Here is a 19,148-nt window from a genome sequence, read left to right on the forward strand (position 1 = left end):
AAAAACAACATAACAGAAGTGCGGAAAACACGTCACAAAGGTCACTAACGTAACTTAAAAATAACTCAACAACACTTTGGCACTCGAACAGCGGTCTCCTGGTTGTCCTGTGTTTGTTGGACCCATCTACCTCCCCTCCCTCTCACCATTAGTAGTCTTTCTTACTGAGCGTAGCATATTTACACAGATGTGTTTACATTGCAGTCAATACAGACTACATGGCATAACCCAAAAGCAAAAACAGCATTCTTATTGCATGCAACTTATCGTGTCATTCATACGCCATTTGTGCAACCGGGCTGGAAAGTAAGGACATTCTAACACCCCCATCAGGTCAAAATCTTCTCTTAACGTGGGTTCAGTCCCTGCAACCTGGTCGCCAGAATAAAATGTTGGCATTGAATGTTTCTGCAAACAACCGATACGTTGAATTTTGATGTTTCTGAACAATACGTTTCATATCAACATTTCTACATACGTGCATATCGACTATTACGTGTTTTAACCGCTCAAGGCGCTTCTGCGGTTTGGGATCATGGCTTGGGTTAAAATAAAGTACGTTACTTTGGGTTTCACATGGGACACAAACACCTGGGCAAAAGTCTTGTGTTTGACCGTCCATCCACCTCGCCACCCTCCCAAAACGGAGTTGCGTGGACTTTGATTATTTCAGATACGTCCAATACAATCATAATCCAAACACCCAATGACCCGATGAAGCAGACAGCTGAGTTAAACTCTTGATATATATAATGATTTAGAACGTTTTTGCAGAAATTTAAAATTTGATTTTTGCTTTTTTTTCAAAAATACCAAATACAAATACCCCATATTTGCATTTCATATTGCAGCAGCCATGTTTTAGTCTCGTTTCATTTCTCTTTAAAAGACAAGAAACTAGAGCTACATTCTTTCAGGGAGTCAATAATTCCCAGTTAAGCCTCTGAGCATCAGGTTCTCTTATCGGCTTTTACCTCCTCTGTTATCAGCGCTGCTTTCTCTGTCCTCTCTGTGTGGGATATGTTTGTCAGTGTGCAGACTGAATGCCAGTGACCTGTTAGCCAATGGTCTCTTCTCCTGCATCAGCATAATAGTCAGCGCGCCCCGCTGCTCTCTGAAAGGTGTTGATCTGAGGGATCCCACCAGGACATTGGCAGGAGACGCCTTTTGGCCCAGCTTCCTGCTACACACTTTCTTACCACCTCACATCCTGAACTACCCACGCATTGTTTCAGAGAGGTTTGCTAATGACATGTGGCACAGAAAACAGACCTGTGCTCCTCTGAGCATGTCAAGAGAAACGCAAAGAGGGAGAAACAAGTGGCAGTTAATTACAGGTTTTCCACTTCAACTGTATGTTAAGAAATTGGAATTGATTACTGGCTCAGTGAAAGGAAAACTCCCCTTTATCCTGGGATATCACCTGGCCTTTTTCCTGGTAATATCGCTGTTTCCCTGGTAACCCCTAAGGGGCCGAGTAATACCTGGAACACTTGGAATATTAGTGTGCTGTGCTGCTGCAGCCTGTGGAGCTCAGAATACAAAGAAGCAGAGTGATGTATATCTCACTCGATCATTTAGCTCTGCAGCTACGTTCATTTAGAACAATGTTCAGACAGTCACGTCGGAGGTGTCCGGTTATACTGTGCATTAAATTAAATTAATGGACATCCTCCAGCCAATCTTAATTGAGTTTTCCCCCAGGCAATGGAACAATTAGCTGGGAAATGTTAAGCAAACACTACTGCACAGCAGCGTGTTTGTTTATCTAAGTAGATGTTATGTTTGAGTAGATTGATGGGAAGAGGAAATCACAGAAGAAGGGAAAGAGAGCAGACGAAGTCCATGAAGAGCAGAGGCCCATGTAGATGCAGACAGTTGGTGTGCAGTGTTGCCAGATTGGGCTACTTTTGATCCTACACACTGGACCTTTAAGTTGGCTTGGTAGATGAAATTTGGGCTACTTTTGTGAACAATTGGCAGGGTTTGGTGTGAAAACAATATCACCAAACATGCCGTCAAAAACAAAGATACAAAATTCAGTAAACTTTGTTGTGTCCACTCACTCATATGATTGACTCATGAGTTGTATTAATCATCGTTAGGAATAAGGGAGGACCTACTTACCTTGACGTTATCATCGTAGAGTGCTGCAGGGAAGACGTCTTTTTGTAGGCCGACCGGGAAGTTAGCATCGCCCTGATTCCCTCATCAAAAAGCCAATGGGAGTTATCCATTGGGTTTTGGATTATTGCAAAAAAAAGGTCTGTGGAAAACACACACGTATGATACTTAGCAAGATAATCTCTCCACAAATGAACACCACTTTTATTATTCTTCGAGTGTGAATGCCATCGCCAGAAGTAAAAATCTTAGGCTATAAACGAACTTCACCACGGTTGCATGAGCGAGAGTATAAACAGGCGTGATGACGTTTCGTAGTCTCATTTAGCCACTTCTTAGCAACCACCTTTTTTAAGACACATAAAGGCTTTAAAATTCACTAGTGGGTATTTATTGATGTATTTTAGATCGTAGAATAAAGAGTTCTCTTCAGCTTGTGTTTACCAAAGACCTTATTTCAGGCAGCTAACTAAAAACCCATTCAAAAAACCCATTGACATCCAGATGAAGGGACAGGAAGTGCTAAAATGCTAACTCATTTCCGGGTTTTAGGACTCATTTCTGTAGCACTCTATTGACATGGGACGTTGTTTATTTGGTTGTCTGACTGCACTCTGTGTGGGTTGTGATATAATCTATTCATCTAACTTTATCTTTGTCATTTAATGCAGATATGAAGCTTTGTATGATGCGTTTTCTATTGTGCATGTAATGGTTTTACATGGGTTTCTGGCAAGGTTATGAATAGGGCTGGTTTTAAGTTGTGATTGGGCTGGAAACTGGCAATCTGTTGGTGTGTTTTGTTTCTTTGTGATTAATGATGTTGCAGGGTAATCTATTGAGTCTGTCAGTTTTAAATGTGTCCATTTGTTAGCAGTTGTTTATATATATCATCTTAAAAAAAATGTGCTAGAAGGAAGGCTATAGGCTAAATGGATGATCTGTGAGTGTGAACTAGAAAAGACGACACTGAGTGCTGTAAAGACGTCTGCACTTGTCAGGTTTGCCGACCTTGATACCATCCAGGGAGCCTGAGGTTTGCACTTCCTCCCTCGCTTTCTGTCTGATACTCTTGTATTCCTGTCAGCCTCTCAGTTTGTCACAGACTTCCCAAAGCACATCTTGTTAAAAGGAGACTGAGAGGCAGAGACAACAGTGGGTTGTCCTGAACGTGGATAAACAACAGAGGAAGAGACAGGGCTAAATGGATTTGACAGTAAACCGAGGCGGCGAACGAAACATGTCGGCATTGCCAGATGAAATGGACGAGTCCACAAGTCCGTGGAGATGTCTTGTAAAAGTCGTGTGTGATTCACATAGAGCGAGTTCTCTGGAGATATCTGATTAGTATCCTGCTGTGGACACTGCTGCACAGATTGTCTCTGTAAAAGACTGTGGCGGAGACAGAAGCCTGCGTCTGCAGAGACTTCTGGCCTGTTTTTCTTCCTCATTTTATTATTCTTATACTGTTCCTGAATGTTGAGGGTTGAAAGTGTTCAGCAGTGAATGTGTGAGCTCACAACGGTTCTAACAAAGACCGATGCTTGGAGCGTGTGAGGGTATGATTATTTAAAACAGCTGCTTTCAGTCAGTTAAATCATACAGTAGCTGTCCATTCAGACCTTTTGGCAGAATTATTCTACAGCTAGTAAAACCTATTATTGGCTTTTAAAAAAAGGATATATATTATTTTCATCTGGGCAGTACAAGCTGTTACAAGGTTGTAAAAGTTGCTACAATACCTTTTATTAACCTGCAATAACTTTTAACTAGAGCTGTCAAAGTTAATGCGTTAACACAAATTTGTTTTAACGCAACTCATTTCTTTAATGCATTAACACAACTTCCAATTTTTAGTATTTAACCATGTCATACTAGCTTGTCGTGAAGGAGGTTAAATAACGCTCCAAACATAAACTAAATTTTAATGAGAAAAAACTGTCATGGCCATTTTTAAAGGCAATTCTTTAGATGGCAGATGCCTGCTGTGTCTGTATTGACACTGACAGTGAACCAAAAAAGAAAATTAGTCGCCGGACGGCTAATGAGCGGAAAGTCTCAGATCGTCACTTCATACATCGATGTGACGACCCGGCTGCCATGTTGAGAGCTAAAACTGTCTTCCAGCTGGAGCAAACTTTCTCATTTCACAGCTAAACATTACACTACGAGATGTTTCTGAAAACATTTGAGGAGAGAAATAGGCATTAACGTAACATATTGATTCATGTTTGATCAGCGCTGCCTAGTTTGACCATTTCATCGGAGTTCACAAACTTCGCGAGCAATGACTGACAGCTACTGTTGTGAAATCTTGCAAATGCCATTATGAGCATTTCAGTTTACCTGTCTCGTTTTATAAAAATAACTTTTTTTATCATATTTGCTCAAAGTTACCAACTTTAGCTTTAAGCTTTAGCTTTAAGTTTAACTTTATAGCTTAGCTCCGGTGTGAAGTAATTTGCCATAAAGTCAATTTTATTCACAAATCATAAAGTCGCCTCAGGGGGTTTCATAATCTGGACATCATACGACACCGTCGGTCCTTAGACCTTCACTTCGGAGACAGCTGAAGGAGACGGAGCGGCAGAATGAGACAGAGAAAACTAATGAATATCAATTTGAAATGGCACAAACCAAATTGAAAGAACTCACAGTCCCATTTCCCACATTTCCACGAGTCCATGCACTTTCAAGTAGCTATTGATAAGCTTAAAGTTGTTAAGCCTCTGTGCATTTGCTCTGCTGATATAAATGGTCTTATACTGTATATGTAAAAACTAAATGCTGATGTACAGAAAAGCCCAGTGCATATTCACACAATCAGCAGCGGGAGTTTTGCTGGTAAATTGCATTTCTAAGTCATTGCGCATATCGGGGGAAAAAAACAAAGCTTAAATAGCTCTTTAGGGGCCAGGACTGTAAGAAGTCATACGCTCAAGTCAAGTATGTATTTTTCTCTCTGGGGAGCTTGAAGTGCTCCGTGGAGCAGTGGAAGAACGGGAAAAAAAGACTAAGTACTAACTATTAAGTAAGAACTTCCACTTGACTGACTGGTGGTTGAACAGATGGTAGAACTGCAAGCTTGAATATCTTGATAAATATCACTGAATGAGCAGCTATTCAATCGTTCAACCAACCAATCAGTTAGTTTTCAGTAGGCTACACTTTTGCATTAACTTGCAATTCACTAGTGTATAGAAACCACTATTAGTGTATATAAGAAGTGGACGTAGTCACCGTGACGTCAGCCATTGGTTTGTGGACTACTGTTTCGAAGCCTTGAGTTCGGCATTTTGGCAGTCGCATCTTGATTTTTTGCAACCAGAAGTGACACGAGAGGGTGGAGCTAAGTACAACCGAACCCTGAATAAGACATGTTTAGGTGACCAAAATGTTACAAGTTGTAAGACGAAAACACGGACAACTCCCAGACCTGTCAATCACAAGGTAGCCACGCCCTAAAGCATCCCCTGCTTTATGGTCTATTTGACTCTAAATGGGACCATAATTTACTAAATGAACATCATGCTGTATTGAAGACGACTTGAAACCAGTGATTGAGACAATAAACTCATGTTTACAATGTTTACTGAGGTGATAAATAAAGTAGGGTCATTTTCTCATTGACTTCTATACAATCAGACTTCTTTTAGCAACCAAAATATTGAACATGTTTAATAATTACGATTTGAAATCGGTGCAGCCAGGATGGACTTGGGAGCAGATCGGGGGATGTAAAAAAACACTGTTAACAAACCTCACACTACGGGAATATCTGGAAAGATAATCTTTAGAAACATCTAGGCTTTGCTGACGATTGTCGGGAGAAATCAGGCCCCGAATCAGCTTGATTCTCGTGTAGTTTGTACCCACCATTAAGATATTGGCGTAACGCCGTTTGGTGAGTCCAGGCTGCTCGGCCACATCACCTTTAATGTCAAATGGTCCAAACAATCCAAAAGTGTTTGAATTTATACGGCAGGAGGTGAAAGTTTGTCCTCTGGTTGAACTGTGTGCTCACCGGTGAGAAGGTGAGGTGAGGTGTTTGGAATGAAAGCAGACGTACAGTCGTCACTCCAGATGTTTGTCTTGTCTCTAAATAACATGGCAGATTAATTTTGATGAAGCTATTAACTCAACGGAGGTGACATCAATCAGCCAATCAGTCTTTAGCTGATTTTCAGGACACACAACTCGTCAAGAAGCTGCTGAAGACTTTTTTTTTAATATCGACTTACTTTCACAAAATGCTTAACATGGAAAAAAAATAACCTACTGGGATCTAAAAAATGAATTAAATCCACGAGTGAGTACATTTCCAGGTAATGATGTTGTTGTCTACATGGATTAATAGCATTTTGGAAATTAAAGCTTTGGCTTAATCAAATGATGACGACGCCAGAAATGAGACCCATCAGTTGCAAATTACACCGGGCATGAGGGGGACTCTGACTGACAGCCGCTCGGTAGTATAAATACCTGCATGTGTAACAAAAACTGGTTATTATTTCTAAATATTGTAATATATTTTTTACCACCGCAGGTCAACAAGACGGAAGACAAGTCCCTGGAGGAACGAGGACGCATCATGATTTCTCTAAAGTACAACACCCAGAAGTCCTGCCTGGTGGTGGGCATCATACGCTGCGCTCACCTCGCCGCCATGGACGCCAACGGCTTCTCCGACCCCTACGTCAAATTGTCAGTATGCCAAACACACCCAAAGCTGAAACTGGAGCGGTTACATCATAAGATATAAGAGCTTAAGCTCCATATGCTCCACAATTTCATCTGGTGTGCTTTCATACCACATTGTGGTATAACCGTAAAGGATAAATCCAGTTTATTTACAACTTGTTTACAATAACACTCTACTCTCCAAATGATGTTGCTTTGCAAAATCAATTTCATAGACTCATTGTCAATAAAGGGCAGGTCAATCTGAGGTCTGATCCATTTTTTTCAAATGGAAACGTCCACTCAGCCGTTGCAAAAAGCAGTGGTGTATAAGTTACCACAGTAAGCAAATCAATAAGGTTATGAATAATGTGAACGCTAGCACTAGCTGAGTCAACGCTAGCTGTGCTAAGTTTGGAAATAACTGAGAGGCTTAGTTCGGAGTGGGGTTGTATGTATACTCCTGTGTTCTGCAAGGTTAAATTACTGTTTTTGTGAATGGAGTCTGGTGGCTTTGAAGAGAGCGTCATAACGGCTTCAGTTCCCCGTCAGAAAGGGCTGTCTGGTGGCGAGGTAAGGCATACAAAAATCAACATCAGTTTTAGTGTACACTATATTAGAATATTTTCACAGCGTTACCTCTCCATCAGACAGCCCTTTCTTTACGTTGCTGTCTTCAAAGCCACCAGACTCCATTCACAAAAACAGTATTTTTACCTCTCAGAACACGGGAGTTGCTGGTCTACCGCTGCATCGATCGGTTAGTGTGTTTGTGGTATTGTGTGACTTTCTGATCCGAACTAAGCTAAGTGATCTAAGTTACTGTATGTAACGTTAATACACTGACTATAAGGATGTATATATACTGTACATGTAGCAGCGTCATCATGCAGAAACCTACGTCAGGTCACGTGGGGAAAAGTTTTTAGAAGAGCTTGAAGGGAAAATAGTACCAAAATGTTAATGTTTGATTCTGAATACAGGAACACCACTGGGAAAAAAACAAAACAAAATTAATACAATAATGGACCCACCCTTTAACCAAAAGTGTTGGTCACGGACCTTTTGTTTGCACCAGAGGAAAAAGTCAGGAGGTCACAAATACAATTAAGAATCGGCCTCCGGGCTTCATGAATATTGATTCTAATTTCATGGCAAATTGGCTTTCAGTTGTCAAGAGAAGTGTCAGAGTGTCAGACAAACTGCAATCACCATATTTGAGCCCTGAAATATTAATGTATAGACTATGAAACAAGGATTTGTGCATTTAAAAAAGCACTTTTTAGAGCATACATGATGGCTGCCTTCACATAAAGCCACCTGTCAGTGTCCATCGATTTCTTCGGTCGCTCCTCATAATACTGCTATTCTTAGCGGATGTGCAACGCACGGTAGAAGTGCTGAAATGGATTAGCAGAAAGAGAGGTAGACTACCTGTGATTATCAGCTGCATGAAAGACGTGCAGCACAAGAGGCCATCCGCAGGGCTGCAATTTGAAGGAGAGTCCTATTTATCACACCTGAACATTTCCCAAGTCTTTCATCTGGCTGAGCAATGAAAGTGCAATTAATTTCCGACTCTGCCGTGCACATCTCGGGAACAAAAGCGCGACTCGTATCGAAGGAGAGGAGGCTGGCAACAATTTTCCGACAGTTTTGAGGTTGAGAAAATCTCCCTGAAGCTTGAAGGACACGCGGGCAGATAATAGATTTACCGACGAGCTCATGTGAGAGGGAATAAAGGTACACTTGCAAGAGTCTATCTGATGCGTCGAGTCACAGCTGTCACCTGAACAGTAAATGTTTGCTCTGTTGTGTCGATATTCTCAGTATGAATGTTTACACACATACATGGTAGAAATCCTCCCTAATGGCTCTTCAGTTGACGACTTTCATCGAGCTTAAAGATGTATTTTACCAATAAGTGTTGCAACAGCTGCTGAACAAAAGCATACTAATGGCATTACTGCAAAATTGCGGCAATTTACAAAGAGAAAAAGCATTTAAAAAACATTATATGCTGCAACAGCATTGTTTGCATCCTAACTTTCCCTCTTAGCTTGTTTCGCCTGGGGGTCAGTAGTCCCATTACATGACAACAATTAGGTTCCCTGCGATATTCTCATCAACAACAGTTTCCGCGCCCGCTCCCCCTGGGGTAAGTTTGTGAGCAATAACCCACTTACCCTCCCTTTAAGTCTCGCTGTTACCTCGGGAAATTGAAAGTCTGTATGGGTCCAGTGAGCACGTAACAGAAAAGAGAGATGTGACGAGCTGCTGTAATTGCTCGCCGGATTGAAATATACCACCATGAGAATGAGCATTATATAGCACAAAAACTGCCAAATGGACACACAACATCCACCACGCAGGGTTTCATATAAGCTGCCTTTTGCATCATTTATGAAGGCAGAACAGGAGCAAAAGGTCCACACATTTATAAACACATATGGCTGCACCCAGACCCGCCGCAGCGCTAACGATCTGTTCTCACCACTGACTCATCGACTGCAAACTGAAACTGATAAATAACCGTTACATCTTTTGGGAACACCAGCAACACCTCAACAAATCAAGTCAACTTTTATTTATATTGCATATTTCACAACATGCACTCGGTTTATTGGGTTCCTTTAAATAAAGCACAGCCCTGCTTTATATGCTACCTTCATGGAGGTTATAATATTCAGGTTTAATTTGCTGTTGAATTGCATTTTCATTGGTCCTCGACCAAAGGAATTCTCGACAAATCGATAAGTTGATTTAATCAGCAGATCTGTAAAACTGAGTTTTTCCACAAAGAATCACACAAAAGCACCACTTTAAATCTGGTGTTTACCAGAGATGTGCTCAGAAGTTTCTTAGAAATAAGCAATTCAGCATGAAAAAATCATAAAAAATGACTAATCGACTAAAGAAATCTTAGTCGACTACGACCAAAACGACTGATTAATCAACTAATCGACTAAGAGGAGGCAGTATTATACTGGGAAATCTTTCTTATATTGTGTCCATCCTATTTATATGAATCAGTGTATAGACTAAATATCGGAAACCTCTCTCAGTATAACACAATATAATTCAACACCACCACAAACTGCAGCCTCCAAAATGACTAAAAATGAAACCAAAACCTCTCTGAAACAATTGAAATTGAAATTGAACATTATAAATTTGGTGAAAATAGGAAGGTTGCATTATTTTTAGCTAGTTGTACTTAATAAACTGGGGTGTCTTTCAGAGGCTGTAGCAGGCTCTGTACCCGTTTGGTACCAACCATGTCATACTAGTTGTCATTAAGAACGCTAAATAGCGCTCCAAACTTACGCTAAATTTTAGCGAGAAAAAACTGTCATGGCCATTTTTAAAGGGGTCCCTTGACCTCTGACCTCCAGATATGTGAATGTAAATGGGTTCTATGGGTACCCACGAGTCTCCCCTTTACAGACATGCCCACTTTATGATAATCACATGCAGTTTTTTTCATGCAGTATAAATGTTTAATTTTCTCCTATTCTAAAATGGTATATATGAATATTTCTGCATACTGGGGTCCCTAAACAGTCTTGAATTACATAAACTGGGTATCACTGTAAAGCTGAGACTCTTGTGGATCCAATGAGCCCAACTGTATTCATGTGTGATGATGTTAGTCCCTATAGTAGACATTTCATTGTAGTGAGACCATTTTTTTTTTCCTTTTTAAACGTGACCTCACTGTATAAAATGACCTGTGGTGACCTCTAGGATAATCACAGCCTCATGAAACCTTACAGCCACGAACTAGAGACCTAGATCATTCAGAGGATGGATGGCTTTCCTAGCTAGATTGACAATAAGGAGGTTTTTTGAGCAGTTTACACAACAGAAGTGCTCGCCATCCAATCACCGAAAAATACAATTCTTGCAGAAATCTCCAAATGTCAAAAGCTTTTGATCCCAAATCACAGCATGGCTTTTTTTTATGGTGTTCCTCAAGGTCTTGGTGTCTTAATGTGGTATTTTGGAGGGATTATTGATGATTTTTATCAATTCTTGAGTGGTAAAAAATGGTTAAAGTTAGCACTAAATCGCTGTAACAAATGGTATCAACGCAAAAATTGCTGCAACAACTTATGAGACATAATAGAGCATGGGAATGGACATCACATACTTATATCATTATGTTCTAAACCCTTATACACTCTCACGTTATTTTAATTAATTAACTAACAACTCAACATCCCCTACCTCTCTTAAAAAATGTCAATTTATACCAATCCTAAAGGAACAACATCCTTTGAAAGCTGTAAAGATTAAAACTCTACCAGAACAAACTCATAAAACCTCATATCGACAAGACTTCAGATTTATGGTTTTAAAGAAACTACATAATGGTGTGATGCGGCGGGAGTATCGACTGACTTTGGAAATGTGTTATTGTTATGAGGCGAGGTGTCTTCACCAGAGGGGCACTTAAATGAAAAGCAACCGTGTATCGGACATCAATCACAGCAGCATCTATGTATTAACTGGGAAAAATGTCTTTAATAAAAAGCAGGTGGAGTCTATTAAAGTCAGATAATGTAATGTAGTGTTTGATGTGAGGCAGCTGTGTGGTTGGATGTAGGGCAGTACCACAGCACCCTCTGCAGGACACAACACAATGATGCTTTTACAGTGTATTTATGAGGATTTACATACTTGATGAGCATCATGGAGGCATTTAATGAATTAATCAGAAGGGATTTGCAGTATTTTCTCCACAGTGAAAGCTTTGAGGTATTAATCCTCCCCTCCCTCTCCTACAGGTATCTGAAGCCTGACGAGAACAAAAAGTCAAAGCACAAGACTGCTGTGAAGAAGAAGACGCTCAATCCAGAGTTCAATGAGGTATAATCCGCCGCTACTGCGCTAAAACCGTACAGCTCCAATTTCCATTTCCTATTTTTCTTTTATACCTTAGTTGGAGTGTTTATCTGGCGCTTTTTTTTATGTGCTGAGAAACCTCCATAACCCCGGGACCTACAAAAAGCCATTCTGAGAGGCCACGGCTGTCAGATCCAAAGAGAAGCACATTTCTTCTCTAAATTCAACACAGGATGACTTTTTGAGAGAGCAGCAGAAGTAGAGAAGCTGATGGTAGAATATGTCACAAAAAGTCAATCTTTGTTTGATGTATTCCATCCGTACTTGGCAATTTTTCATCAACTAATATGTTTTTCTATCGCGAGGGATCGCCTCGCTTTCCAGCATTGGATACTTGATTGGCTGCCACTAGACACGAGGCACCTGTTTTGATGAACGCTTTCCCTCGTGGGCTGCTGCTCCCAGCTTTCAAACCAGAAACAACATGACGGCTCGTTTGGAAACTTTCTTCTCTTATATTACGAAAATAGTTCACCGAAATGTGTTTCTGAAAACATGTTATGCAAGAAATAAGCCACGCAGTTGTTGAATCTTTATTTCGGATCGACAAAGGTTAGTCTAAAAGTTTCTATGGAGTTTGCAGAGATGGCGACTTACACCGGACACCCCTGATTTGCATAAAGTAGCCTAGACCTCAAGGTTATGCAAATGAGGAGCGGCCAACGTGACGCCCTGTCTCTCGAACAGCGCCGCTACGCTACCAGAATGCATTGCACGGCTGCTTACATAGACAAGGAATGGGAAGCTGTGGACATTAGGGATGTGACGGTGAGGAAAGTTTCCCACCGGTTAATAAACTCGTGATAACATCGGTGTTACCGATTACACCGGACCTTTTACGAGAAAACATGACGTCAATATATGTAGCACGCTTACTTTGATCTTTACCGTCAGGTGGCTGTGTGTCTGGCCTCTCGGGTCGAGATTTCGCTGCAGGGCTGCAGGTGTTCCATCCAGCGCTCACGCCGGCTATGACCACTCCGTCCTCCTCATGGCAATTACCTCATTAACGTTATGGTTCTCTTATAGCATTGGGTTTAAATCTGAAATATTGCCAAATGGGCGCTTTTGCTTTTCGCTTTGACAACAAATCCTCCACCATCACGTATTTCACTTTCAGTTTATAGTGTCCGTCGTCCGACTATGTATTGATAACACAGAGCTAATACACAAAAATGAACTAAATGGGTTTTATTTCTGTACATAAAGCTAACGGCGGTGGGGGCGATGGATACGTAATATAATCGGTGTGTGGCCGACAACCGTGTAACACCGCTAACACTGACTACCGCGGCAAGTCTAGTGGACATGTACCATTAGTTAGCTTTAAGAAAACATCATGGTTGGGCTTAAAATACGTACATAAACTAAGTAAAATACATACGTAAACAATGTAACATAAGTATGGAAAACAACTTACAACTTACAAAACAAAACGCCGGTCTCCTGGTTGAAAGTCCTGTGTTTGTTGGACCCGTCCACCATGAGCAGTCTCTGTCTTACTTTTTATTCTATGTCACTATCTCTGAGCGTAGTATATTTATGCAGATTTACATTGCAATCAGAACAGGCTACATGGCGTGAAATGACACGCCAAAAGCAAGAACAGCGTTTTTATTGCATGCAAATTGACTTACAAATTGGAGTGCCATTATGGGGAGACCGAGCTGGGCCACAAAAATCAATTATAGCAGGTTTGAAATAGGGACCATAACATATTTTGAGTGTAATTTCAGAGCTGTGCTGTAACATCACTCTGATGAAGTCAGTGTGGAGGAAACAAGCCCAGTAATCAGCCCTTATTTTCATCAGTCAGCTCTTTTGAGACCATGAATGTAAAGACTGTTGAAATCAGTAATGCATTGCTGAACTCCCCCGAGGACTCGGCCGTGTTTTCAGGTTTTTAAGGCCCCCGTCGGTGCGTCGTCGTGGCACAGGGCAGCTCGCCTCTCAATTACCCGCCTGTATACGAGCGGACGGCTCTGTACAAACACTCACGCAGGCCAACGGCTTGACATTTCCTTTTGACATTTTTACCGTCCATATCCTTCCAATCGCCTCTTGGCCTTTCTGTCAGAGACGAGCTATGGGGTCTTCCTCCTCGCATCAGGGCATTGATTTTCTCTATAAGGGGGAGCAGCAACCCTGATTGAACCACATATTGAAATGCAGATTAAATGCTCAGACTTCACACGGTGCAAATTGATATCAGTAGATGTTTGTTTCGTTTACTGGACGGGGGACTTTATTGATTATTCTGCCATTCTGTTAAAGTACCCTAGTGGTGTATTTTACATTTAATTCCTCTGTGCTCAAATCAGGATTCTCCTGACACTTGTCGTATATTGAATGGGTCTATGTTAGTGTCATGAACTAATCGGACTGATTGACTGTTCATGAATCCTGAGAGTGAGAAAAGGCAACTACTGCACCGACACCCGCATATTATTTTATTATTATATTATTTTAGGCAAAAATGAAAACGCACTTCTGGTGAATATAATCCAATCAATCTTATTTCTATTTATGTATTTTGTATATACAGTTCCTTTGTTAACACCTTGTTTTGAAAACCGGACGTAGTCACATGTGTATACTTCCTCTAACTTCTCAAAGTCCATCTCTAGCTCTCCTGTCAGCTCCGTTCTCTTTATACATCCATGGTCAGCTCCATCGGGGCCGTTTGAATGCATTTAACATAAATGTCAGTATATGGGTGCTCTACAGTTGTAGCGTCGGCCCATTTGACCACGGAGATGAGAACGATGGCCGGCTTGACCGCACGTTACCACAATACGATAACGTTTCCTGACAATGTGTGAAACCCAAAGTGTTTCCATACTTTACTGGATGTGTAGTGTTTACCACTTTGGATTTAAAATGCGAGGGTGCAGGTCATATCCACGCAGACCCTCCGCCGTTTTCTACTTTCTCGCTTCGGCTCGCTGTGGTTTGTTTTGGTGACGGATACGGAACAAATATGATGTCACGTTACTCAGACTACAACAATTAAAGCGGCAACTTCCTTCTACCTCCGCATTGACTGAAATGAAGGAAATATATCGATTCTGGCATTAAAAAAAATCTATTTCAAAATCGTAAAACACATTTTAGTCTGTATACTTTGTGATGATCTGAAAATATGTGATGTGTAATTCACACTGGAGAGACGAGCTCTTATTTTCTGCTATTCTCTGCAGGAGTTCTGTTACGACATAAAATATGCAGACCTCACCAAAAAGACCTTGGAGGTGACCGTGTGGGACTACGACATCGGAAAGTCCAACGATTTCATAGGTAAGCACAAGAAGGACTGAGCCAGCTCTGCTTTCATCAGAGGTGACGGCGGGGTGGGAGGAGCTCAAATAGCTTGACAGATATTCATCAGCATCAGCAGCACCACTGGCCTCCTGTCCAGCTGAGTCTGCCATCTGCCCCGGCCTTCTCTGAAGGCTGGAGGCCGAGACACAAACAAGTACTGAGCCATGCTGGGAACCGGCTGGCCTGCCGTCACGTAGTCATGTCAATGTAGGCATGTAGCAGTAATAAAAAGCTCTTTACCTGATTCCAGCTGTTTTGTGCTGTTGCTAAGACAACGATCTGCTGTTATCCTTTCAATATGTTCTACTGTGACACATTTGTGAATTCAGCGTCTGACTGATACTCTCCTTGTGCCTTCTTTCAGGTGGCGTATCTCTGGGTATCAATGCAAACGGAGAGAGGCTCAAACACTGGTTTGACTGCCTTAAAAACAAGGACAAGAAAATTGAGCGCTGGCACACGTTGACCAATGAATTACCCGGTTCATTAAATGACTGAAGACCCGCATCCTGTCGTCCCGTCCCCCCCGCCGCCCCGCCTTCATTACCCTAACTCATCCTCCCAGCTCTTCTTCTCTGGATTTTCTTCATGTCGGCCACAGCGACCTGTGACACCTCTTTGGGAATATATATTCCCTCTCAACAGGGCTCAGTTAAAAATATCCTTATGTTTGTGTTCACATGTACAATAGGGGTTGCACGGCTGCTCATTTGTTTTCCTTTTTTCGAGAGAAATTCAATCAACAAAATCAAATCACGGGGATTGTAGTGTTGAATTTTTTGATCAGTGAAGGCAAACGGAGCAAATGCTTTCTGTTTGATGAGATCTTTTACTGCGGCTAAATGATTTACCGAGGATTCGCCAGTCCCCTGAAGCAGCACAAACAAAGATTGGAGAATCTAACAAAGGATGTAGCAACATTTTATACTAATGGGAGTATGCAGAGATGTTTAGTGGAATAGTTCTCATTTTGAAGATGTTGCACTTTAATATGATTGTAAAGCTGTTGGGTAGCAGAGGTCGGAAAGTGGCTCCCACACAACCGGCCGACTACAAGCAGTTTGTTTTCAAAATCTGGAGCTTTTATCCTTTAGTTTGACTCATTTGGCCAGGTGAAGACAATGTCAGAACATCCTTAAAATACTGTACAAGTTAAGGCCTCAGTATGCTTCAAACAAACCACATCGTGCATGAGACTGTCCTCCAAGAAAAACAACTCCACATACGACATGTTGGCTGTATTCAAAACCACATACTATACTAGTAGTACGTACTGATTTGTAGGGCTGGGACGATACACCTATCTCCTGATTCGATACTATCACGATACTTGGATTACTCGCAATTTTTAAGTGTTGCGATTCGATATTACGATTTATTGCAACTTCTTGTTTCGCTGCCTCAATGGAGTGACCTCCTTGCTGCTGTCTGTCTGAGCGCGGCTTTTACACACCAGGCGACGAATAAACAACACGAAAATGCTAAATACTCACCTGCGAATATTATATGTCTCTGGCTTTTATTGTGAAAGGTAAGAACAGAAGGAGTCGATCTGGTCTGCGCTGCCTTTGTCAAGGTTGAAAGGAGTAATAAAGTTTGCCGTCTTCTAACGGACTACGAAGCCTCCGTGTTGTTGTTGCATAAATATCGGCGCAACTCAGCTCGTTCCGCACAACGTGATCGGTTGATGTTTTTATTTGCGGTGCGAAAGCTCAGAAAAATCGACCTCATTACTTTGCGATGTGTGAAAGTATTCATGACAAAAACAACAGTTCCAAAAACTATATTGTCGTGTGAATTCCACACAAAAAAAACGCCCCGGTGTGTAAAGGGCCTTAAAGTAGGCCATCGTTGTGTAAGATTGTCTGAGTCACCATAAGTACTGTGTTTGAAGTATACTGAGGCCTTCAGTCCTCTTCCCATTACACTCCAGTGTGGTTTGTTGGAGAGGAGAAAGTACAATAACCATACCAACAACACAAAACAACCCCTAAATCCAATTCTTAGTGGTTATAAGGAGACGGATGTTGGCAGTCGATAGCCATAAATTCAGTTTAGAGGATTTTATCTGTAAACCGGTAAGAGGACAGGTCACCAAATGTCCGTCCAATAAGCAAACTGTTTGGCCAGTGTCATACAAACAACTTACTTACATCTTAAGTATTCATGACAAACACTGATCCCCTGTGTGTCTCTGTGTATGTAGACTAATCAATATGAGACAATGCTGGGTGTCCCGGCACCACCTACTTGGATTACTCACTGATTTTTCAGTGCAACCCCTAATCTATAGAGCTGCCTAGTTCTGTGGTAATCAAGTGTTTCGTCCATTCAGTCCTATCACACAGACTTCAAAATAGCTGCTTTCTTATTTAGAGGGCTAAAGCTACAACGCAGAATTTGGGCCACTGTAGGTAAAAAGAAAATTAATAATTACGGATCCAGGGGGGAGGGGTAATATTCTGAGAAAAAAATCCCAAATTAAAGTCATAAATATAAGAGAAAAATACTTGGATATTCTCTGAGATTAAAGTGGAAAATTTGCAAGAAAAAACTCACAAATTGGGAGATTATAAAGTCGTAAATTCACAAGAAAAAACTTGGATATTCTCTGAAATTAAAGTGGCAAATCTTCAAGAATAAACACAGATTTGCGCGATTATAAAGTCATAAATTCAAGAGAAAAAAACTCAAATATTCCCTGAAATTAAAGTGGCAAATTTAGAAGATAAAAACTCACAAATTTGCTAGATTATAAAGTCAAATTCAAGAGAAAGAAATTCAGATATTCTCTGAGATTTTTCGTAAATTTATGACTTTATAATTACGCAAATCTTTCAGTTTTTGTCTTGTAAATTTGCCACTTCAATCTCAGAGAATATACAAGTTTTTTTCTCTTAAATTTATGACTTTATAATCTCACAAATTTGTGAGTTTTTTCTTGTAAATTTGCCTCTTTAATCTCAAGGAATACACAATGTTTTTCCTTGGAATATAACCCCCTCTCCTGGATCCGTTCTTTTTTATTCCCTCTTTTTTTTACTTACAATGACCTTCATACACCGTCATATAACAGGTATCTAAATAACACATGCATTTAGAAATTCAAGTATATAACTGGAGATGAGTCATGGGTACAAGGCCACAGTGAATGCTTTATAGAACAGGCGTTCAGACTCCAAGGACAAGGTGTGTCAATGAGTGCAATAAGAGCATAATCGTCGCATTGAATGTGATTAGTCAGGAGCTGAGGAGGGTTATGAATATAAAAGTAGATCTCATATGCACCTGATGAGTCAGATGATGTGTGGATGATTTCAGCATAGAGGTGGAAACGCTACGATCACACAGCCTTACTTCACTGTGTGGAAGCTAGAGAGCCTTCAGCCGTAATCAACAACAGAGTGAAGTTCAGCCGCTGACCCGCCACCGCCTGGTCGAACCACAACAACACCACATGATTGGGCAGCTCTATGGTGTGTGTGTGTGCGTGTGTGTATGTGTGTGTGTGTGCCTGTGTGAGTGTGTGTGTGCAGCTTATTGTTTACACTACCGAAAAATGAGTTTCCACAAAAAAAAAACTCACTGGCAGCATTTTCAACTGTAATGTGGCTGAAAATGTTCCTGCTGTATGTGAAAAGGGCAGAATTTAAAAACGGAAAGTTTACGTCAAATATAAAAAAAAAAAAAAATGATATCAAAAGCATGCATTGTTTACAACAGCCTATTGTTGCTGAAGTTTGCTGCTGAAAGGGTGAACACACCCGTTGCTAAAGTCACTGCGATTGTTCAGTCGTGCGATGCAAGCTTTGCTAAAATGGACCGGAGTGAGAAGGGCAGACTTTTTAATGTACTAGCCGTGTATGTATATCGTTGCTATGTTGGTATGGGTTTTTTTTAATGTATCAAACAGAATGTACATGTTTAACCCCTTCTATTCCACAGTAAATCCTCTGAGAATGTGCAGCTTAGTGCTCTGTGTTGTTGATATTGTTCATATGTCAAATCTCAAGCTCTGTGTTTGGGCACACATATCTGGGAATAGAGATGGTTGAACTCACAGCCCAGGAGCAAACTACTGTACCAGGGGCTGAGCCGGTCAAGTCCACGACGGC

At 41.0% G+C, this 19,148-nt stretch overlaps 2 protein-coding genes across 3 annotated transcripts in view; one reads left to right on the plus strand and one right to left on the minus strand.

Annotated features, from left to right (window-relative positions):
• lig3 (ligase III, DNA, ATP-dependent) overlaps window positions 1–2,272 on the minus strand; it is a 159,136-nt gene extending 156,864 nt beyond the window's left edge. Inside the window, exon 1 of the mRNA XM_074609994.1 lies at window positions 2,128–2,272. The gene's annotated coding sequence lies outside the window, so the exon portion shown is untranslated. The remainder of the gene's footprint in view (window positions 1–2,127) is intronic.
• Window positions 1–18,039, plus strand: part of doc2b (double C2-like domains, beta) — a 129,360-nt gene extending 111,321 nt beyond the window's left edge. For both annotated transcript variants that reach the window (XM_074610000.1, XM_074610003.1), the window contains 4 exons: window positions 6,671–6,828; window positions 11,595–11,676; window positions 14,913–15,009; window positions 15,398–18,039. In XM_074610000.1, the coding sequence (XP_074466101.1) occupies window positions 6,671–6,828; window positions 11,595–11,676; window positions 14,913–15,009; window positions 15,398–15,531 (471 nt within the window). In that variant the 3' untranslated portion in view covers window positions 15,532–18,039. The remainder of the gene's footprint in view (window positions 1–6,670; window positions 6,829–11,594; window positions 11,677–14,912; window positions 15,010–15,397) is intronic.
• The last annotated feature ends 1,109 nt before the right edge of the window (window positions 18,040–19,148 follow it).

Source organism: Sebastes fasciatus, chromosome 16 (genome assembly GCF_043250625.1).
Source record: "Sebastes fasciatus isolate fSebFas1 chromosome 16, fSebFas1.pri, whole genome shotgun sequence".
Classification (NCBI taxonomy): Eukaryota; Metazoa; Chordata; class Actinopteri; order Perciformes; family Sebastidae; genus Sebastes; species Sebastes fasciatus.